Source organism: Apis laboriosa, unplaced genomic scaffold, assembly GCF_014066325.1.
Source record: "Apis laboriosa isolate Shangri-la unplaced genomic scaffold, ASM1406632v1 scaffold105_cov147, whole genome shotgun sequence".
NCBI classification, from domain to species: domain Eukaryota; kingdom Metazoa; phylum Arthropoda; class Insecta; order Hymenoptera; family Apidae; genus Apis; species Apis laboriosa.
Genome location: NW_025220714.1, coordinates 2,159,573 through 2,183,520, shown reverse-complemented (window position 1 = coordinate 2,183,520; position 23,948 = coordinate 2,159,573). Strand labels below are relative to the sequence as shown.

Sequence of the window (23,948 nt, the reverse complement as noted above, 5' to 3'; positions counted from 1 at the left end):
ATGAGAAAAAGGGAGAGTAATTTTAATAATTTTGTTCCGTTGAAAAAATTATTAGCTTTCGAATAGAAAATAGAATTTCATATCATATAATAATTTGATTGATAATTATAATAAACTTGCCTATCATCGAGATACGAATTTATTAATATTGATTGATTAGAAATTTACCTGAAAATTCTGTATTCTGCTTGAGATCCTCTAACACTTCCGGTTTCAGTTTGCTATTTTGTTTCCCCATGGTCGTTTCAAGCTCCCCCTTTTATTATAAAATCCGGCGAGGCTCTCGGACAGTATTCGATTAGTAGATAAATAAGCACTAACTAGTTTACTATTCTAATGGTGCCGTTTAATACAGCACCTCGTGGCTGGCAATTTCCACCAGACACGCCTGTAACGAGAAAATTTATGTAAATCTTTGTATTTATTTCCCTTTACAAGATTGTCAAATTAAATGATTTTTAACGGAAACCGGTCTTTTCGTGCCTTTTTTTCTTCTTTATCTAGAGGAAAACGTCGAGATGAAAGCGTAGTTTATGACACACGCTCGCACGCTCGTACACACGCACGCATTCACGCTTAGGAGCGAAAGAGAGAAAGGGAAAGAGAGAGAGAGAGAGAGAGAGAGCGCTAATTTCTACTATCGATCCTTTATAGATTTAGAAGACGAATGAATTCGCGCAAATTGAAGCTATTATGCGTGCGCCTGTTTCGAACCGTTACAAATGTTTTTCGCATCATTCACGCCATTGTTACAAAGCGAATAAAATATTAATAATATGGTTTCGATAATGATGGAAAAAATCATAGAAATAATTCTGATAACGGGATGATGATAATATTATAATAATAGTAATGATGATTAACGATGATGATGATGATGATGATGATAACAATAACAACGATGAAGACGACCATCGCGAATTGTGATTACAATAATAATAATAACAGCAAGAATAACAACATTTGGATAATACATTTAGAGCAGAGTGTGATTTATTATCGTAATATTATCTATTAGTATTAATGATAAGTAACGTCGATATTTTTTTCTCTTCGTGGTGCATATCATTCGCATTACCTATAATTTGTCGCTTAATATTAATAAATATCATGCTAATGTAACAAGCAAGCACATATCATATCGATAATTATCATAAAAATCATGCACGTGATATAAATGGATGAAATATTGAAAAAGAAGAAGAAGAAGAAAAAAATATGATTTTCCGATCGTGTCGAAATCTATTCGAATTCTTTGGAAATACTCGAAAAAGAAACGAACGAATTGAAAGAATTGGAAAAGAATAGATAATTGAAGAAATGTATTAATTGTTGTAAATTATTTTCGCAAAATTCTTTTTGTAATAAAAAAAAATCGATTCATCCGAGAAAAAAATACATTAACATAGACTGTTCAATGAATTAAAAATAGACAGAGCGGAACAGCAGTTAGAAAATAATTCGTACATCATCGATAATCCACTAAACATATAGTTTCTTATGACGGTGGGATCGCGTGACGCGAGTAAGTATTAATTTTTAATACGTATATTAGCACGTACCACGTAGCATCTCTACGTGTATGTATTACGAAACACGTATATTTAATGTTAATATAAATTAATTGATCGGTTTAAATTCGGCATTTTAAAGATAATTAATACCAATGGAACGGAGAAAGAAATGCAATTTTATTTTTACGTTGATCAATGATGCGTGTTTTCGATCATCACGATAATGAATTCGAAATTTCGATATGTACGTGCACTTTCTCCATCTTTTATTATACGTTGTACGTAACACGATGTAAGTTGAAATTGGAAGAAAGATGAAAGTGATCCAAGCGACGATGGATTTGATTGGACGTTCGACGTCGTGTCAAGGGTGAGAGAGCGCGATTATATATTAAGGTAATTAAAAACAAACTTTGAAATACGAGATATACAAGATATTCTTTTTATATCTCTTTCGATATTCGAGATTTCAAAGAAAAATGGGTCGATCAATCTTGAATAACATTTCGTTTATAAAACTCTCGATTATTATACGATTATTATTTCCAACTATTTTAGGTGAATTTTAGGATTTTAATTCAACGAAAAGGAAAAAAAAAAAAAAAGACGAATAACAACAATTTTGTAAACTATTAGAAAAATAATATCAATTTTCCGTGTCTCGTCCCACTTTTCTTCCAAATCGTGGAATTAATCATTATTGACGTTAATTACATCCGCTACGACTTACGACTAAACGTTTCTTCATTTTATGTAAAAATTCATAATAATGTTATACATTAAGAAATGTTACATATAAATATTATACATATAGAAAAGTGATATATTCTTTTTTTCTTTCTTTTTTCATACTTTTTTTTAATTAAATTAAACGCAACTAAGATCACAACGCTAATTTGCGATATTGTAAATCGAATAATAAGGATGGAATGATTAAGAATAATGTAAACGTACGTACATAACAGAAAAATTCGGTTTAAATCGTATTTTTAATACATACACTTAATTTATGATGTATTTACAATTCATTGAATCGTATTTCGAATACGTTATTCTTCTTAATATATAATGTTGAAAAATTGATAAATGAACGAATAATACGACATTGTATAACGAATAATGTAGATGCTAATGTATGCTACAATGTGTTTTCGAAAATCGAACATGTTTATTAAAATTATATTCTATCGGTAATATAAGACGAATATCGTTACATATCGAGGGAATTGAATTAAATTATTATGACAGATTGATATTTTTTTCACATATCTTATTTTCTTTTGTACGTTCTATACCATATTTTTAATCACGTATGATTGTTAAGGGATAGGAAGAGTAAGCGAAATAAAAAGTGAAATAAAATATGAGAAAATTTTTAAATAACTCGTGCTGATTACTTGAGAAAGTTAATCTTAAATTTTTCTTATTCACGAGATAACGAGATAACGAGATAACGAGCTGTAAAAATTCGTAAGGTAATTCGAATCGAAACGATTGATTTCGATGAAATTCGTTCAACGATCGATACGAATGATCGATTGTCCTTCGATTACGCGCTATTACTACTATTACACGTGTAATATTTTCGTTCATTTCTTTTTTTTTTTTTTTTTTTTAAATATCTTCATGCTTTTTATCGAAAATTAAAGAAAAAGAAGAAAGTATTATGGAAAATATTAGACAATTATGTAGACAATTATTTGCGTGTAATTTTACAACTTAAATTGTCACTACTTAAATTATATAAATCAAATAAATATATGTGTATATATATAGATTGGAATGTGTTTAATCTTTTTTAAAGATATTTTAATATCAAGACTACTTATTATAAGAAAATAAATTTCTTCTTAACTCGACGATTAATTAGATTAAGTTTTTGATTGTTGGTTAAATAGTCTGGGAAGTTTGAAAAATTATTATTCTAAACAATTTTATTTGTAGAACAACATTAAACTAATCGTTTTACAAACTAATAATTTATATAATACGACACATAAGATAGATTTTTACATATCGTTTCTTAATCATATTTAAGTTGAAGATGAAAAGGGAAAGTAGATACAAAAGTAGCATTAAGGTGTACTATCAGCATTAATTAGCACCAGATCAGAAGTAGAGAAAGAATAAGAAAAAGATTTTTTTTTCTTTTTTTTTTTTTTTTTTTTTTTTTTCACGTTTCAATTTATCTATATTCACACAAATTATACTCGATCTTATTATCGATCTATTAATCTCAGATTTCTATACATATATATACATATGCATGTATATATGTATATATACGTATATAAACACTATATATTTTTTTTTTTTAAATACAAGACTAATGGTCCTACAGATCGATCCTATGCGCTAAATAGTTTTTGCTAAAATGTCGAAACGAGTGTTTCCAAGTGTTGTTTTCAAAATCAGAGATAATCAATAATCAATCGGCAGTATATTCCGTCACGAGTACATACATATTAAGTACGTATACATTTATTACGTCTTTGATAAATATTTGTATAATACTTTTTGAAAACTGCGCAAATTTCAAAACTATAATATAAGATTTTATTTTTGATGAAATGATTTCCATTTACATTTTTTTTTCTTTTTTCTTTTCTTTTCTTTTCTTTTTTTCCCCTTTCTTTTGATAATATTTCGTACATAATACGATAACTTAAAAAAAAAAAAAAAAAAAAACGATCATTACGAATCGTTACAAAAATAAATAAATAAATACGAAAATAGATATAATTATTTTTTAATCGTCTTCTTTTGTATCTTCATATCCTTTTTATATTCATCATCGAAGAATACAATAATGTTTTTCTAATTGTTGTTAATGATACATGTATCATTGCGATTGGAACGAAATATACAATATATGAAATTGCGAAATTAACGTGTTATTTAATATTGTTTAATGTTACACATATTTAAGCGAACTTTCTTTTGTTCTTTCCTTTTGTTCTTCTCGTCTTTTTATCTATTTATTTATTTTTTTTTTTTCCTTTATTTTTATAATTACTTTAAATTGTATATTTTATTTGATATATTGTTCATATATTAAGGATAAACGGATCCACAATATATAATTACAACGATTTACAATTTATTAAACAGTCGTACTGTCTGTTGAAAATATATCGTGCTTAACGATAAGTTTTTGCAATCTGATATTTTTTACAATAATTTAACGTAGAAAAAAAAAAAAAAAAAAAAAAAAAAAGAAACGAACAATATTTTTTGAAATAGAAAATAAAAATTGTGTTCCAGATTTCGTGTATTTTGTGAATAAAAAAAATTGCAATCTGATAATTATTTAATAATATCAGATTACCAGTAAAATTAATTACAATGGTAATGTCAAAATTTAATTTATACTTTTTTGATATATGTACGTAGATAAAATACTTTCGAATATTGACATTTTGCTTAATTAGTTAGGATAATATAAATAATAATAATTTAAAGATAAAATTTATATATATATATATATTTTTTTTTTATAAAAAAATCATTATCAGCAATTTGATTTTCTAGATTACAGTACTATGTGCAACTCGGTACAATTAAAGACCGATGAAAATACCGAAAATAGAAATATAATAATTCTTTCCTTTCGTATTGCAATTTAATTAATAAAAATTCTAATAAATTTTACGATACGACAATTTTATCGCGCATAAAAGCGATCAAAAATTAGTGTGAAATAATATTCGTTATAAATCGTTATAAAGCATCGTATCGCGGAGAAAAGTATTTTTTATCGATTATATCATAAGAATAAAAATAAATCATTGGTTTATTTATTACGGGAACTTGATAAAAATTTCAAACAAGTTGTTTTGTTCTCTCAAAATAATAAAAGTTTTTTAATTTAATTTCGTAAAAATTATTTTTATGCTTTAAATAATATATTAATTTCGTTATATAATTAAAGATAGAAAATGATAAATATATATCACGCGATACAATTTCGAAAAGGAATTTTTTCTTCGAAGAGAAGAAATTTTAATAAATATTACACGAACATTATATAACGAATTCGTCTTTCACCGAGTCTTTCGTTATTATTACACGTATTATATCCTTATTAGATCGTCTCTATAATCATATTCGTATCTTTGCATCTCCATATACGAGGAGGGGATTAAACATGGATTGTACCAAAGTGTTTTGTAAAAAATGTAAGTATAAAGATATTGCCAAAAATTTGTTACGTCTATATAAATTCTATTATGGAAGAAAATTAATCGCGACGTATAGGGAGGAATAAAATTTGGAAAGAAAAAAAAAAAATAAAATAAAATTACAAATCATAATTGTACGTTCCTTTCTCGACTTAATGATTTCATCCAACACATTTTACGATAATTTGAAGAGCAACGAATGATACGTTATACACGGTATATAAATAGAACAGAGTACGAATAAATAGATTAAAAGAGATAAATACGAAAGTGCTCAGGAGATTAAGCGCTGGAGGATAAAATAAAAGAATTTGTTTTATTCGCTGTAACAATCGTTTTCCTGTAAATTTGTTAACTACTAGTTTGCGATGCATCGTTTCGGCGAAATAGAGAAAATCGATCGATAAAAAGGAAGGAGAGAGAGAAAGAAAGAGAAAGAGAAATAGAGAGAGAGAGAGAGAGAGAGATTAATTTAAAGAAGAGGTTGAAGGCATGAGTGCATGAAGGCGTGCAGGAAGGATAGAATGAACGGCGTAGAAAAATATAAAATAGACTTTCAAAGTAGCGTAGATAATTCGATATTTCGCTCGCATATTAATCTTTTATCTTTGAACTTGTTTAGCAAGATTATTAACGGTATATTAATTTCGTGATCAAAGTGGATCGATCGATGCGTTGTTTTACATCATCGATTTACAACATATCGATATAATATTTATTGAAAATAAAATAGCGAATATTTTATCGTTTCAAATATATTTAAAGAAATTTTTTTTCTCTCGATTCAATTCAATTTTTATCTCGATCAATCAAGACAAGATTCAAAGATTCTGAATAATACCTATGAAAAATATATTTTTCGTATATACACGTGACACAACGTGTATATACAGCGTTAGTATTTTTATATGTACAAACACACGAAAAGAACACGAAAAGAAGACTCGAGATACTTGTTAATCCGAAAAACAAAAGAATTATTATTATTATTATTATTTCGGATGGTTCTTATTCTTTTTCCTTTTTTTTATTTTTTACTTTTTATTTATTTATTTTTTATTATTTTTTTTTTTTTTTTTTACGAGGATAACAATATCGACTTTCGAATTTTTCAACGCTGCGAGACTTTTTGGAAATTGGAAACTGAGACGTAACAATGTAATATTTGTAATATATAATGCACTTTTGGGTTTGTGTTCTTAAGCTTTATAAAATTGTTCTCTCTATATTCATTGACTCTTTTTTTATAATAGAAGAAGAAACTTGATATTTCGATTGTCAATGCTGCACTTTCGATTTGAGGAGGATCGCGATGTTTCCATTCGTATTATCTTTCGATTTGTTGTTGGAACGAACAGAGAAAAATATCCGAACCATGAGTACGTTTCTGTAAATTAATCGTAGCACGAAAATCCTTTTTCTTTCTTATTTCCTTCTTTTTTTTTTCTTTTTTTTTTTTCAGATGATTTATCACGAATCATCGGAACGAATAATTACGATTTATACGAAACAAAATGGAATACAGCTTATCGTTACGATACGATCGAAGAAAAGATGGAAAAAAGGGGGCCATTGATATTTCGAATTGTTGTAATAAACGAGATATACAGATTATTTTCCTTTTTTTTTTTCTTTTATATCTTACCTAAAGTGAATAATATATATGTATATCGTACATAAATTTTTCGTTTCGATTAAATATAGAAGAGATTTTTGGGGGAATGTGGTCGAATGAGAAAAGAACGCGCACACGTTTTTCCATCATCGTATATCAATCGAGAAATTAATCGAGAAATTGCGTTCTCAAAATTCGTGTTCGAATTGGCCGAAATTGCGGAAGCACGTACACAACGAAAAAACACGAAGAAAACTTCGCGCCTACGAGTCGATTTTGAATAATTAGAGAAAAGGCAATGATATGTACTTAGCCTACTATTATATATGTAAATAACTATATACGCATAAATATACGCGAGCGATACAACAATATTTGTTTACATTAATTGCACGAACTGCACATTAGTACACAGATACTAACTTACTAACATTCTCTTTCCAAATTTCCCTCTCGCCAATTCTTAATAATGAAACGATATTTTCTTACCCGTGATTTATATAAATTCGTAGAATTCCAAGTATCTTATCGGCAAAATTATTAATCGGTTCTAAATCGATCTAAAAGTATCGACATTCATTCTATAGAATATATTCATCGATAATAAATATCGGTATATATATATATAGAATTTTTTCCTTTCTATAGAACATGTGCATATTTATAAATTTTTTTAAAAAAATTTATAAATAATTCCCCCCGGGAGAGGGGTGAAAGAAGAAGGAATAGAAACTAATACATCGAATAAAACGAAGAACGATAAAAAATTGCATTTATTTGGAGAAGATGATCGAAATCGTTATGCTTTTCCTTCCAATTACTTTCTCTTTTTCCTTCGTTTTATCTTTTATTCGATAAAAGATATCGGTAATTCTCAGAAAATATGTTTCGTTATAAAATATTATTATTGTTCTTTCTATCGTTGTTACTTTGTCATTTTATTTATTCGAATCAACGCGCAATGCGTGTAAGTATATATATATATATATATGTATATTGAGCGAAAAATCGAAAATCATCAAACTAGAAAAATAGATAGATAGATAGATAGATAGATAGATAGATAGATAGATAAATAGATAGATGGATAGATAAATGGATAGAGAGATAGATGGATAGATAGACGCGTAAAAAGAGAAAGCGAAATGAATGGAGCTAAAAAAACACTTTAATCCTTTCGATCGCGATCGTCGAATAATACGTTTATCTCGTTATACATATGTAAATATCATATAAATCTAATCTTGCGAATTCGAGTCTCTTAAATCGATTAAATAAATATAATCAATGAGAACGATTAAATAAATGTAAATTTGAAATACTAATTATTACGGTGATCGAGTTGAAAAGATTAAAAGATTAGGGTATGTAAACATTATAAATTCGGATGAGAAATTTTTAATCACCTTATATATATAATTTTTACTAATATCAACCTATTAACCTATTAACCGTGCTGCTGATATCGAGAAAAAAACAACAGAGAGAGAGAGAGAGAGAGAGAGAGAGAGAGAGAGAGAGAGAGAGAGAGAGAGAGAGAGAGAGAGAGAGAACGAGAACAAATAAAACGTCCGTTTTAAATCGACGGTATATATATATATATATATACATATATATATATATACGTTTTTCATTCCATTGGAAATAACGACGTTTTTCAAACATTCGTTAAACGATCGACCCAATATATTATCGTCTTGTGCGATTTTTCTTTTTTTTTTATTATTATACGTACGATCTTAAAAAGAGAGAAAAAAGCGGTGAATCGCATGCTTGTCGATCAGCTACCTGTATCAGAAATTTTTAAAATTGATTATCTTGCCTTTATGTTTCCTTATTACGGAGAGAGAGAGAGAGAGGGAGGGAGAAAAAGAGAGAGAGAGAGAGAGAGAGAGAGAGAGAGAGAGAGAGAGAGATATTACAAATTCTAGAATTTTCTACGCATCACTTTTTCACCAGCTTCGGATTAATATATCACTACACACACACAGATACGCTCTGAGCTTAAATCATAATTAATACGAGTTTTAACGGGACAACACGGTTGTCCTGTTTTTTCATTTTTTTCTTTTTTCTTTTTTTTTCCGTTTATTCGATACCTTGTTAAACTATGGATTTGAAATACAATCGTTACTATCCTAATTTAAGGAGCGTGATGTTTGATGCATATTACGCGATAACGCTAAATATTCTTCGTAGTAGATATATATTATATTGCACGCATATACATTGCTAGCTTAATTGTTGCGTGAAATTCATATATATATATATATATATATGAATTAATATATATAAATAAGTGTCGTTGTGGAGTTAGGGATCAATGTATGGTGAAACGACACCAAAAAGTCGAGTATTTGATTGTATTTTCACACGTTTGAACCGTTAAATTTTCTATAATTATCGTATCGATGCGTACTGTTGATATTCGAGCCAGACAGATAAAAGGACATTCCAAGTCAATTCTTCGTACGACCGTTTATCTTCTCAGTTGTACGTATACCGCGAATCGTTACATACCGCTAACTACAGATAATTAAGTATGTGTGCATTGTGGATCACCCAAGGCTAGAACCCAACATTTCTTTGAAGAGAAAATCGATTGAAATAATCCATTTTACAAAGGTAAATAAATATTGCTTCTTCCAAGCATTTTTACGAATTTTTTCTCCACTTCTTGACATTTTAAATCGCAATTTTTTTTTCTTTTTAAGGAGAGAAAAAAGGATAGGAATATTTAGGAATTGTAGAAATACGTAAGTGTTATATCGTAGGTAGAATAATCGGGAATATCGTTCGATTTCTTGAGATCGATCCTTCCTTTACATTTGTTCGAACAAGCTTCCAATATATATTTTTCTTCGGATAATAATTTTAATTTTACGATACGATTTTGGATATTTACAATGATTTTCACCATGTAAATATTACGTATAATTTTAATTCGTTTCAAATCGTGTTCGAATGGATCGATATACTTTCTTCTTTTTTTATCGCTAAAAACAACGGAAAAAGTTTCGAGTTTCAGTTTTAGGTGATGTTTATCCTTACTCGTACGCTGGTGATGTATATGAGTGTTACACGTCACATACACATTCACCGCACTATATACATATAATATAATATGGGAAATTATAAATGAAAATTGCGAATAGCATATTAGAATTTCATAAAGTTTCAGAAAAATTAAAAAAAATATATATATATATTAAATGCATACGATATTTAGGCTGGTTATAACAGGATACAAAGGACGAAATTCCTCGAAATACAAAATATTCGGCAGAATTGTTGGATGAAAGGGAAAAAAAAGGTGATTTTACTTTTGCAAGATACGTCGATAAAAGCTTTGTTATCGTACGAATAATTAATTACGAAAGTTGAAAAATTCTATGAAAGCGATCAAAGCGTTTGATGTTTCGTGATTAACAATGCGAATGATACGATTCGCGCGCGCGTAAAATATTCGTTTTAAGCTCGGTTCATAGAGAGACGATAGTACAATAATATTTACACCGGTAGATAGAAAGTTGGAAAATGAAAGAAACGATCGGTGTAAAATTAACTTGTAGACGTAAATTTGAAATTTCCTTATACGTAGGACGATATTTATCTCTCGTTTGAACGAGTTCGGTGTGCAGGTCTATGCTGGTCTGATACGCGCGCTTTCGGGGGGGACGCGATTGAATTTTTCGCGACGAGTAAAACGTAAAGAAAGAAAGAAAAAAAAAGACGCATCGTATTTTTTTTCGATACGTACGAATTTTTTTATACCAATGAACGTGGAATTTGTTTTTTTTCGATCGTTCGGACAACGATTATTAGGTCATTGCTATTTAAATACGAATCCGTCCGTGTATATCGACCTGCCTCACGTTCATCGTACGTTTGTCGAAATGCCGAACTTTAGGCACTTTTGGTCCGTCTATCGAACGGCTATACATGTAAGTAAAAAGCGAAGCTACGAACGCGAATTTCTTCGTTCCATTATATTCAACTCGTTTTGTAACTCGTGAGAATCACTCGTGAGAATATTATCTTCCATCTTATGTGTGATACATCGTTATCGTGTATCGGGAATGAATGGGAACGGATAGTTTCCGAATGAGAACGATAATTGAATCGATTAACTAATACGTTAATATGACGTACCTTTTTTTTTTCTTTTTTTTTTTTTTTTTTTTCTTCAATGTAAAACGTATCGTTCGAAGTATATCTCGTGCAATATAAAACTGCATTCCTCGATCGAAAATCTTTGTCCTATCTACTCGACAGTACTCTCTCGCGATTCGTTGTGTTACCATCACTCTCGCCAAACGTCCTAGCACTTTTTTCGTCGTTGTTCGAATTTAAAAAAACTGTCCGACTTGTTTCGATCTCGAAACTTTGGAAAGAGAGAGAGAGAGAGAGAGAGAGAGAGAGAGAGAGAGAGAGAGAGAGAGAGAGAGAGAGAGAGAGAGAGAGAGAGAGAGAAACCTGTCAAATTATTATTAAATCTAATAATTAACGTTTTACCTTAAACGTCAATTTTTAGGTACTTGCTGTGGAAGCATCGGTCAAACTTCAAACTCGATGCGATCTCGATCCGACAAGAATATCGCGAAATTCTACGATTCTACGATTCTTGTTGACAAAACGAAATATACTTGTCTTCTTCGTCCAATTATTTCTTTTCTTTTCTTTTCTTTTCTTTTCTTTTTTTCTCGCCGTTTAATATCGATTTATAATAATTTTCCCGAGTGAACGCGAACGCTCGTTCGTTCGTTCGTATCGGTGAATTGAAATTCGGATGGATTGTCGTTGGGAAGGGAGGGGAGGAAATTTATCGATTCGAGTCGAAATTGAAGTTAGACCGTGAGAAAGACACCGATTTTCCTTCGATTTTTTTGTTGGCAATCGCACCGATTATCGTGTTCGATAATGATATTATATGGAATATAATATAGAACGATCGGTACGGAAGGATAGATGCAATTGAAATTCGTTTCGATTCGGTTCGGTTGGTGTGTCATCATCGGATCCGAGGTAAGACACGGAAATTAAGGGGCCAGCATTTTTGAAAGTTCCTCGTCTTGAAGGCAACCTTTCAAAAATTCCTCCTCGGTAAGTTGACCGTCATTATTTTCGTCCATTCTCGCGAAGATGTTCTTCGCTCTTTCTTCCGCGCTATCTGCCGGTCTGTTGCTCGAGCATGCACCGAGCATGTCGTATATTGCCTACAAACAGAAAACATCGTATATTTAATAAGATGTTTCTAACGTAACGGTCGATCATCCTCTTTTTATTCCTTCGTTATTCCCTCTCGTCCGTCGATCGATTTTACGACTTTCCCCGCTCTCGACCGTCCATCTAATTTCCGTTCGAAAAAAATCGAATATGCATTAGACGAGACGAACCAATTCTATTTTCGAGTCGACGATAGATATTCGCGTATATCTACGCGGGTTAAAACTTTTCACGATTTATTTGGGTCGATGGGCAATCTTTCGCGACGATAAATAAAAAATGAGTTCAGAAACGAATTCTTTTCCTTTTTTTTTTTTTTTTTATTTCATAACCTATTGTATCGTATCTTGGTGAAATTGCCGATTCGAGAAAAGATAAAATAATCGAGAAATTCTTGCATCGTTATCATTTCGCGTTTTATAGATCAACATTTCCATTTTCTTCTTGACTCGATTAATAATTGATAATTTCATTCCATATGCTCTTTTTATTTTTCCATAGAAATTTTATATTCGCTATTATATTAATTTAATATCTATTTGTATATTTTTTAATATTACGCGTTAGAAGTTACGCAACTGTAAGTATTCACAGAATTTTAATTTAAAATATTAATTATTAAAAGAGAGAGAGAGAGAGAGAGAGAGAAAATTTTTCAGATAAAACTCGATTAATTTCGAATCTGTTATTTCACGGTAAGTAAAAATTTCGTGTAAAGATTTCGAAAAAAAAGAAGAATGAAAATATATATACGAGAATGAAAAAATTGTTAATTCGTTATTTGTCGTGGTTGCACAGACGGTAAAGCGAAATTTTTCGTTCGAACTTTGGCGATTTTATAAAGCTCGAAAAAAATCGTGGCCATTTTTCACGGAAATGAAATGAATTTTTAAAATAAAAAATAGTTGAAAACGAAGATGGAAATTAAAGCTTTCAGAGATAAAATACAAAAGTTGGATTTGTTGACTCGAAAAAGTATTAAAATTCGAATACAATATTCGAGAGATACATGGAAGAGAAGTCGAGCGAAACGAATCCTTCCTTCGTTTCTTCCATCCATTTTCCTTTTCGGATTCCGTCATCGCGTTGTAATCGCATTCCGAGTGCTCTCCGCTTACTTTCCATTCAATCGAGTATTTGCTCCTGTTTCTGGATCGATCAAGTTATATCGAAGGTTAATTGTAGCAAAGTGGATCAAACCTTCTTTTTCCAAGTCATTCTAACCTTTCCAACGATCTTTCGTTGGAATCCCGAAGCAACGTGGATTTTCCTATCTTTTTCAGATGTATTTCTTTATCCCTTATCTTTCGCACGACGAAAATCATCCTCGAATCTTTCTCGTATTTTCTTTTGTCAAAATTCGTATCATCTACTTTCGTTTCATCGATCCACTTTCTTCGTAATATATATCTAAAGAAATATTTACGTTTAATTCTGTGCAATAACTTCTCGCTTCTTGCTAGGAACCTTTTCTTTTCTTTCAATCCGTATCAAAAGAATCATTGGAATGTAGTTTTTATATTTTATATAACAATATAAATGCTTTTTGTTTAACGAACGCTTTGAATATTTTCGTAAAATCTTTTCTTCCTTTTTTCGCTATTCAGTCGTTTTTAACTCACACATTTCGAACGTTTCGCCAATGGCCGCGTTTCCATCCATCCCGATTATTAATTTCTCCCAATCTATTCTCAATTTGTGAACGAAATTTCTTAATATTCACTTTCAATTTGTACCGTTTGCAAGCGATTATTCCTCCAACTTTTATGCTTGGAACGTATCTTACGTAACGATCGATCGACACATCCTTGGGGAATCGTCTAGACGTCTACATGCGTGTGGATAATTCGTTAATTGTTAATTGATCGTTTGATCAATTGTTAATTCGATCGTTTAGAGAGCTGCTTTTTTCGAAACATTTTAAAGAAAATCGTTGATTTTCGTGAAAAATGACCATGATTTTCGAATTGTCGAAGAAATCATAAACTTCGCTCTCGTCGTTTATTTCTGCATCCAAAATCGTTTATCACGAACGTTAATTTACTACTACCAGATGTATATATGTTAATCTCCGTTCTATTATATTTATTTTTAATTAGCAAGAATTTTCGAATCTATATATTCGTACGTTTAAAAAAGTCTTCGATTCGGTCGTTATCACTCCTCCCTTTCGTTTTAAGAAAGAACAGTCGTTAAAAGAAATGAGACGAGGGAGAAGAGGAGGGATGAAATCGATGATTTTTTTAAAACAATTTTTATCCAAATCATCGTTTAATGAAAGAAGGTAAGTAATGTGAAAAGGAGAATATTTTTGTATGAGAGAAAAAGTGTGTATGTGTGTTAATTACGAAATACGCATATAATACCTGAACGATCTTGGTCATTTCTTGAATGTCAATGACACCATTTCCATCGACATCGTACATACGGAAAGCCCATTTCAGTTTTTCTTCTGGCGTCCCGCTAGACGTTACATCGATAGCCAACAAAAATTCCTGTAACGAACAAAATTGAACGCTCTTGCTTCTCAGTGTTGCAATTAAAAAAAAGAAGAAGAAGAAAAAAAAGAAAAAAAAGATCGATCGGACTCGAAATCGCGTTTACGTTTCTTCAACGATTTGAAGTTTATTTACGTTATTTATTTACGTTGTTGGAAAATCGTTATCAATTTTCGATACGATCGATTTGGATATTATTAACGTCTCGACGTGTTTCGACGTTCGAGTTAAAGAATTCAGAGTATTCGCGTTGATGTAGATACGGCAAGAGGTTGAACTAGGTCACCCTACGCCTGAGGTAGACAAACGGCAAGGGTTTTAAAGAACGAAGTCGAGGGCGAGTCGGCTCTTTGCTCTTCATGACCTCCGAAGTGTCTCCACTTCTCGTATTGACCCCATCGACGTGCTAGCCCCTCTAGCCAATTTCTGCCATCGGCTAGATTTCTATATCACTGCCCTACCTTTTTCCTCCTATCGTCTTTCTACGTATTGTACTTACCATGTTTATGTACATGTTTCTTCCTTTTCTTCGTTTTTCTTTTTTCGTATCAAGAGAAGGGACGAGAACGACCCACAAGAACAATAACTATCCGAATCCGATACGTATCATTAGTGTCAAATAGTCTCGTTTAAATTATAGATAAAAACAATATAATTTACGCTACGTTTCAAATTTATTCGTTTCTTCTTTTTTTTTCTCTCGATCAGAATGACAGATTGTAATTTGTGCCCTCGTTTCGAAATTCGATTTAAAGCGAAGGCTTCAATTCAAACGTTCAAATTTCTATTCTATTCTACTATTCTTTATACGCGCGTTTACGTGTATTATCGTTGACAAAAGATACACGAATATATATATATATATATGTATATATATATATGTACACTGTGTCGTACGTGTCGTCCATTCGGTTAATGGCTAATGGTAATGGTACGATATATAGAAAAATGGATTCGAAGAATCTTACCTTGAAATCGATGTAGCCATTTTTGTCCATGTCGAATGTACGGAAAACGTGATCGCAAAATTCTTCCGCGTTGCCAGATGGGAAGAACATTTTATACATGTCGACAAATTTTGCCGGCGTTAGTCTACCGTTCGGACAATCTTGCTATAACACAAAGAACGCGATATTTCAAAAAATCTCCTCTTTTCGTCAACAATTTATTATTTATCGTTATGAAATATCATGTAAGAATTAGAGAAATTTCTCCTCAACTTCCGAGACGGAATCGAAAAACATCGAAGAGATTGACGTGCTAATAATTAATCGTACGTTTACGAACGTTTTAAATATTCCTTCTCTAGCGCGAGATTATATTATCCTGGTTCGTTACGAGCAACGATCTACTTTCCTTACTTCGAGAAATAATGATAAAAAAAAAAAAAAAAATATTAGCAAACAAAAATAAATAAATTTTCGAATAATAACTTACTTTAAATCCTTTGTACCATTCTTTTATAGTTGCTTCGTCGTATCTTGTGTGCGATTTAAGAAAATCCATATCTTCTTTGCTCAACTTATCTTTGCTGCCGAAACAACCCATTTTGCGATCTATAACAGAAAGAATAACCCGTTGTTCCGTATAATTATCGTACGGTATCGATAATTAAATAATAATAATAACGCAGCGATGCAAGATATAATGGAAGAGAGTCGGAAAAGAGAGTTGGGAAAAAAATAGAGTGGAGTAGAAAAAAAAAAAAGAGAGGGAGCGATAAAAGAGAGAACGATCGCGATAAGAAGATACGCGCGATACGTAGGTTATAATATACATTATTTACGCTAAGTGGATGAGAATGTACATGACATTTTCTGCGAACGTGTTAACTCTTTGCGCTCGAGGGGTCGGATTCTTATCCGTCCCACTCGACAGTCTCATTTTTCTAATTGTCCCATTTTTCTTTTCTTTTCTTTTCTTTTATTTTTTTTTTTTTTTTTTTTCTATAACGCAGTCGTGTTAAACTTCGTTTTCAATTTCAAAAAATTTTTCGCGTGCGAGAAAAACGACGAATCGCGAAACGAAGCTCGAACGAACTCTCGAACTCTAACCGTCGAAGGGAAAAGATGGAAGAAGGAAAGTCGTAAAGTGCGCGGGCACGCGCGAACGTGCGATGGAGGGGGGAAGAGAGAGAGAGAGACGTAAAGTAACGCGGTAACGAGTGACCGATACACGATTCGAATAAAAAGTTTGGAGAAAGGAGGCGCGGCGTTCGTTTTCCACGTTCGAAGGAAGGAGGAAGTCGGGGGAGACGGAGTTCGTGACTCGTTTAACGATTAGCCCCATTATTCTGAAAAACGATATTAAAATCGAACGGTTGGGACACGATGTATTATCCGCGTTTTCTTTCTCCTTCTTCTCTTTCGATCTTATGCGGAGTTATTACACGATCGTTTCAACGGAATACTCGAGGTGAAATAACACTCGTGGTGACGAATAAGAATCCTTGGTAACGATGGCGATCCTTGGTAAAGGCAATGACACGTGTGTCGCGATTGAAAATATCAAAAATATTCACGTCCGTTATTTATACGAGACATGGAACTGGATCGATCTGGATAATTGTACAAATCTATGGTATACACGGATGTACGTAAGTAGAGATATATCTGGTAAGCAAGATTCAATAGGATGGTAACGCGTATCGCGGCGAGGCGTATATCATAGAGGAAAAGTCACCGAGCGGTTGGTGTAGCGACGATGATCAACGACGAGACCTCGTCGAAACGCAAAGTAAATGTAGGACATAATTAACACGGGAGAGTGCACATCGAGAGAGAGAGAGAGAGAGAGGGACTCGGTCCTAAAGACGACGGATAGACAAACGGACAGACGTACCGATCCGTGTCAACGGAATCGTGCCTGTTTCCTCGGCTATTTACCGGATTAAAGCCCTACTCCCCGAGAGATTAACCAACCACGTATCTCGCATATCCACCATCGCTATATACGCGTATATCGCGTTCATCAATTTTTCGTCGTATAAAATACCGCATAAAATACGAGTATCAAACTCGAGATACGATATACTTTCACATCGTGATATTTTCGAAAATTTAAGACAATTTAAGAATATACGAATTTTACACTCGATTCTGTCCATTCCCATTATCGAACCACTTGAACAGATTCTTTTCGTGAAGAAAAAAAAAACGGAAAGAAAATATAAAAGAACAGTGGAGTGGATTTCGATCCATCGGGTCCATCGTACAGAAAAGCGTGTAAATCGAGTTTAAATGGAGTTTGTTGTTGAAAGACGACAAAGAAGCATTGTTCGAGTTTAGTTTAATACGTATCATCGTATCACCGTTGGTCGATCTGCGGTGGGAAAGGATCACGGCGTTGTCAACAATGAGCGTGTCACCGTTCGGAACGTCGCGTATCGACAATTACATTCACATTTAACGCTGTATTATTGAGCTTATAACACCAAGCGTATTGTTCCTACGTAACTCGTCCACGTATATCGGATATCGTCGCGTGGAAGCATGCAGAGAAAGTGACACAGTTTTCCCAGCGTCACAGTCGAGGAGGAAGAAAATGAACGAATCGGTTTCTCGTCAAATTCTGAAGAGATTCTTTTGTTTTTCTATCGTTTCTCGCTTCGCTTCCGACGCGACGCCTCTCAGTCGCGTTTTCAATCGCGAAAACTCACCGACCGTGTTAATCCGAATAAATTCCAAGAATTCTCATTTCGCCAACTTCCTTCGGCTCTCTCTCTCTCTCTCTCTCTCTCTCTCTCTCTCTCTCTCTCTCTCTCTCTCTCATCTCATATAAAGATATCGTTCTCGCCGCGTTCTAAAAATAGAGGGAATAGAAAATGGGGAACGAAGAATAATTGGAAAAAGTAAATTGCGTTTAATAACGGAAATAACGTACGTCGGTCGAAACGAACGGTATTCGAAAACGCTCTTTTCGTAAATTCTACCTCCGCTCTACCCTCCTTCCGCTTTCCCCGACTCTCTCGATGGACGAACTTAATCGACTCTCGACTTTCGACCCTTTCGACATACCGCGCAGTGACTCGAGGTTGTGTCACTTTTGCCACGTGATAGGATTACGCGAGGAATTACGTGCGTACGATTAAAAATTTAACACGGTTTAATAAAAAAGTGTAGATTATTCGATTAAAACTTGCACGATGATTATTCCGTTATTCCGTATTTTTGACGGAATAATATCGTTTCAATGCTCGAATCGGACGTTGCACGCTGCAAATTTTCATCTTTCCGTGAATATCGAAACAGAGAAACGAAGAGTTTCGCGTTATTTTTATTTTTCAGGCGCATTAGTAGCCTGATAATTCTATTAGTAGTGTAGTCGAGGAATTAGAGCCAGAAACTGTCGTATGCGAGAAAAAGTGTAATTTTTATTTCGACTTTCGAAAAAAAAAAAAAAAACGTCGACGCATAATTCAAATTTTTAAAGATATATTTTTCCGTTCGTATATAAATTCTAGAAAATTCTTTAAATCGATCGAACGAACTTTGTCGTCCGCGATTCGAAAAGTTTGCCGATACAATGAGGAAAGAACGGATGAGAGACAGATTTGAAAAGAGAAGCAGCGTACTCGCTTTGTCATTGTTCGTTCTTCGGGATGGAAAAATTTGCCATTTTCTAAATGCTAAACGACCTGTAAAAAAGAGAGAGAGAGAAAGAGACGAGGAAGAGAAGAAGCAAAAGAGATAGCGCGATTCGATCGGAAAAGCGAGGAGGACGTAATCGAAGTTGAATCGTTTTATCGTTGACGAGATCGGTCGATCGATCGACCGATCGACCGACCGCAAAACCGATTCGTTTCGACCAATTAAGAGCGATCGGAATCAGAGGCGTAATTTATCGGTACGGTCACTCGCCAACTTGTTCTTCGACTGCGTTAAAAATAAACTCGTTAGTCTGCCATCGATACGTTGCGACGAGATCGATACACAGATACATAGATGGAAAAATAGGACGTGTCCAACTTTATTTATCGCGCGAAAAACTCAAAGTTACGCGTTTCGAAAATGTTTGGATGGAATTTTTTTTTCCCGCTCGCTCGGTAACGACGATCGAAAAGAATTTCAAACGGTAAATTATACTCGAAATATTCCGCTGTTTCGATTTTGAATAAATTTTGTCCGCTGGTAGACGACGAAGTAGTCGACGACGAGTACGACGAGTGACGAAGAAAGTTTTTCAAAAGTTTTATCTTTTGAAAAAGTAACGTATATTAAATATTTAGGTTACATCGCGATTACCTTCGAAGGATTCTGCGTGGTACGAATCTCGCTTTCGAATCTTTTTCATAATTCTGATGAGCGTCTGCGATTTTTCGTCACGTGCATCGATTAAAATTAAACGCCATAAATGCGGAAATATATACGCGACAATACAACGGTCTGAATCGAGATAAATTTTTTTCATTCGTACGAATTTAATTAAGAAATATCAAATATACGCGTCGTTCCGTTTCTTTTTCGAAAAATAAAAATCGTTCTCGATCAAGATTCGATTATTTTATGATTTTCGAGAACAAGTTTTGCAAACCAAATGACATTATTACCTATCTGGCCTACAGCCGTTGAAACGCGTTGCAATTGTGAGTGGTTCGCGGTTATTTCGGAATAAAAGTGTATATATCTGGATTTCGTTCGTATATCTATCGAACGAAAGTACGATATAATCATCCGGATTAAAAGCAAAGCGAAAAATTTTCTCTTACAATTGGTAATCGATTCATGATGCACACGCGTAACGATTTATGAATGGTAAATTCTTCATGTTCGTTTCGTTCGAATCGTTTTTTTTTCGAAAAGCAACAATCGAACCGTTCGAAGGTGAGAATCGTGAAATAGCAAAAAGTTGAACGACTGTTATACGGTGTGTAAGAGAGAACGCGTTAAGCGGATTTCGATTCGTTCGAGATTAATAATGGAATAAGTATTTAGCAATTAAAAAATAGGGTTTAAAGATCAATCGAGTACAGGTAATAATACACCTGTTGATACTTTGCGTAACGGCTTTCTACTTTCTATAGACCGTTACCCTATGCACGTATATGACGCGATGTCAAGGCTCGTTTATTAAATATGTACGCTACGTATCGTTCTATCGTCCGTTCTTCGAATAAACATGGTCGAATCGATGATGAAACCGTCGTATCCTATGATATAATTACAATATACATATATATATAAATTAAACATTGTTCGTCCAAGTATGTACGTGCCAATCGTATCTTCGTCGTGACGAAGAACAATTAAACAAAAGTATATATACGACGGCGATATACGACGATCTTTAAAAATATATCTATAAATATATCTATATCTATATCTCTTTTTGTCGATATTCGAGTCGATGGGATAAAAAAATAAAAAAAAAAATAGACTCGTACAAGAATTTCGGGTTAAACCGATATTGGACGTCTCTCGTGTAGAAAAATAACTATACTAAAATAACTATAAAATAAATAATTATTAATGTATATATGTAAGAGCAAATGTAAAGTATAATTTTGATTTTTCGATCGTTATGCCGCAAGTAAGGCACATAGAGGAAGTAATAATTTCAAAGTAAATCGTTTTTAGATCGAATAATTCGATGATAATACGTAATAAATTTTCGTATAAAACGGTTGGAAAAGGAGGAATCGTGGTCGATCCGTACACGACGCTGCGCTCTTTTCACGACGAGTAACCGTGGCCGTACTATTATCCTCCCTTATATTCGACCTATTTTTGAGAAAGCAACTTTACAAGGTTCGCCTTCGAAAACATCGTCTAACTTTAGAACTCGTACATCGTATTCGGATAATATAAAAAGATTTTTCGCCACAGCAAAAATATACATTTCTATGCTATGTTATCGACGGTAAACGTAAATATCGAAGGATCGAATTATTTGTACGCGTCGCTGCCACGTGCTGCCCATCATTTTTTTCTATTATTCCCCCCCTTTCCCCGCCCGTTCTCACACGTCGTCTTTGTATTCGACTCGATGTAAACACTTCGACTCGAAATGGAAGAGCAACGCGTTCAAGTGTCGTTCAAGGTTAACGACGGTACACGGCGACCGACATCGAAACGTTAAAGGTGATTTGGAACGCGAGCTACGAGAAAAGATGGCATTTATACACGTAACATCGGACGAACAAGGAGTAAAACTATTCGTGCCGTTTCTAGTCTGGAAGATACGTGTTGCGTAATCGGTCATTTTCTTTCTCTCTCTTTATCTACGTATCGTCATGCCACGATTACATTACATTACGCGGAATATCTTATAAAAAAAAATATATATATATATTTTCACGAAACGCTACGAAATTTCGATACGGTTAGGCTTAGATACTACTTTTCTCGCAACCGCTTTGCAAACAAAGCGTAGAGCGGATCTAGATCTCGATTCGATTCATAAGGAGAGATCATTTTATCGTTAATCATCGAAAAGATTGGCGAATGGCGAGAAAGGGTGCGTGGAAATGAGCAGCAATATTCTCGATTAAAGATTTATTTGCTTTTCATCGAGTCGAGCGATCCTCAATATCGTTTACGAATTGGTGTTCTCACGCGTGCAACCTTTAACCGATAACTCAAGATTGAAAAACGTTCCATTATCGATTTGTCGAAGGGTTATTCTTCCGAAAGAAAAAAAAGACAAATATTTCGATAATCGGTCGAACAGAGACAGAGAGAGAGAGAATGTATGTGTGTGTAAAAGAAGAATTTATTTCTAGGTATATTTTCTTTATTCCTCCTCGTATTTGTTTTACTGGTTCCAGTTAAGATATCGATTTATATGATAAATTTTCGTAAGAAAAAAAAAGTATACGAAATGATGTAAAATTCATTCGTTCGAATATACGTCACGTATTTTTTTCAAGTATCCTTCAACGATAGTAGTAATTTCAGAGATATTCGGTTTCTGCCTTCACCACCGCGATGAATTATTCAAGATCGAATTGCGACGAAATAGCGATCTGTATCGAAAGTTCATAGCTTGGAAGGAATAAACGAGTGGAATGTCAAGGATAAAAATTGCGCGAATTTACCGGAGATCGAACGATAAAACTACGCGAACTATAATTATTTCATCGAGAAGAAGAAGAAGAAGAAGGAAATGAAAGTTTTTTTCTTTTCCTCGTTGCGTTCAAATTCGATTCTCGTAGATCGAAAGTAAAACGTAGCCCATATAACGAGAAATTGAAAGATCGCGATTTCCTCCGAAGAAATCGAAGCGATATCGACCTAGCGACAACTGTAAAGGCGAATACGTATAGCTCGTTTCTTATAAACGAAAATGTATTAATTACGCGAAACAATTTACATGGTATAGAAAAAGATCGTTGGAAAATTATACGTTTCGCGGAGAGAATGTACGAACCGACTACCATTCGAGATACGTACGAGCGAGGATAAAAAAATTCATAGCATAGAAATTTATTTCTGGTTTATATAGAATGAAACTATCACTTGAAATTCTCGTATCAACCGATTAAATGAAAATTTTATCGACCATCGTCCGAAGGAATAGCCGGCAATCGTGGCAGTGATAATATTTTTCACGAATTTGATCTATATATATATATATAAATTGTGAAACAAAAGGATTCGTAAAAACGATGCGGTTAAGCATAAAGATAAGAGACATAAACTCTGGACGATCTATTTCGGTTCGGTGGAGGAATTTGACGCGTGAAAGAATCATCTTACCGGCTACGATCTACGTGGAATGTTTTAGGACGCTTGCTTGCAGTTTTTTGCAGTAGGAATTCCAGGCTTCTTCCCAGACTTGAATCGGTTTATGGACCTCGAGTGGAGACGTGATAACACGACGATAAAATGATAGAAAGAGCACTGGAATATCGAAAGGAATGGGAGGAAGGATAAGGATAGATTTTTTTTTCTTTTTTTTTTTTTTTTTCAGAAAC

General features: G+C 33.1%; 2 protein-coding genes across 7 annotated transcripts in view; both read right to left on the bottom strand.

The window, feature by feature from the left end:
* Nucleotides 1-23,948, bottom strand: part of LOC122721089 (neurocalcin homolog) — a 46,496-nt gene that overhangs the window by 2,082 nt on the left and 20,466 nt on the right. The window contains exon 2 of one of the 2 annotated variants that reach the window (XM_043948351.1): nt 169-388. In XM_043948351.1, the coding sequence (XP_043804286.1) occupies nt 169-238 (70 nt within the window). In that variant the 5' untranslated portion in view covers nt 239-388. Of the gene's footprint in view, nt 1-168; nt 4,175-23,948 lie in introns of those variants that run through there. The other variant, XM_043948360.1, reaches the window with a different exon arrangement.
* Nucleotides 5,410-23,948, bottom strand: part of LOC122721097 (neuronal calcium sensor 2) — a 38,885-nt gene continuing 20,346 nt past the window's right edge. For 3 of the 5 annotated variants that reach the window (XM_043948390.1, XM_043948404.1, XM_043948380.1), the window contains 4 exons: nt 16,472-16,590; nt 16,003-16,146; nt 14,903-15,031; nt 9,259-12,526 (listed from right to left, as the gene is read on the bottom strand). In XM_043948390.1, the coding sequence (XP_043804325.1) occupies nt 12,350-12,526; nt 14,903-15,031; nt 16,003-16,146; nt 16,472-16,582 (561 nt within the window). In that variant the 5' untranslated portion in view covers nt 16,583-16,590 and the 3' untranslated portion in view covers nt 9,259-12,349. Of the gene's footprint in view, nt 9,099-9,258; nt 12,527-14,902; nt 15,032-16,002; nt 16,147-16,471; nt 16,591-23,730; nt 23,875-23,948 lie in introns of those variants that run through there. The other 2 variants (XR_006347862.1, XM_043948374.1) reach the window with 2 other exon arrangements.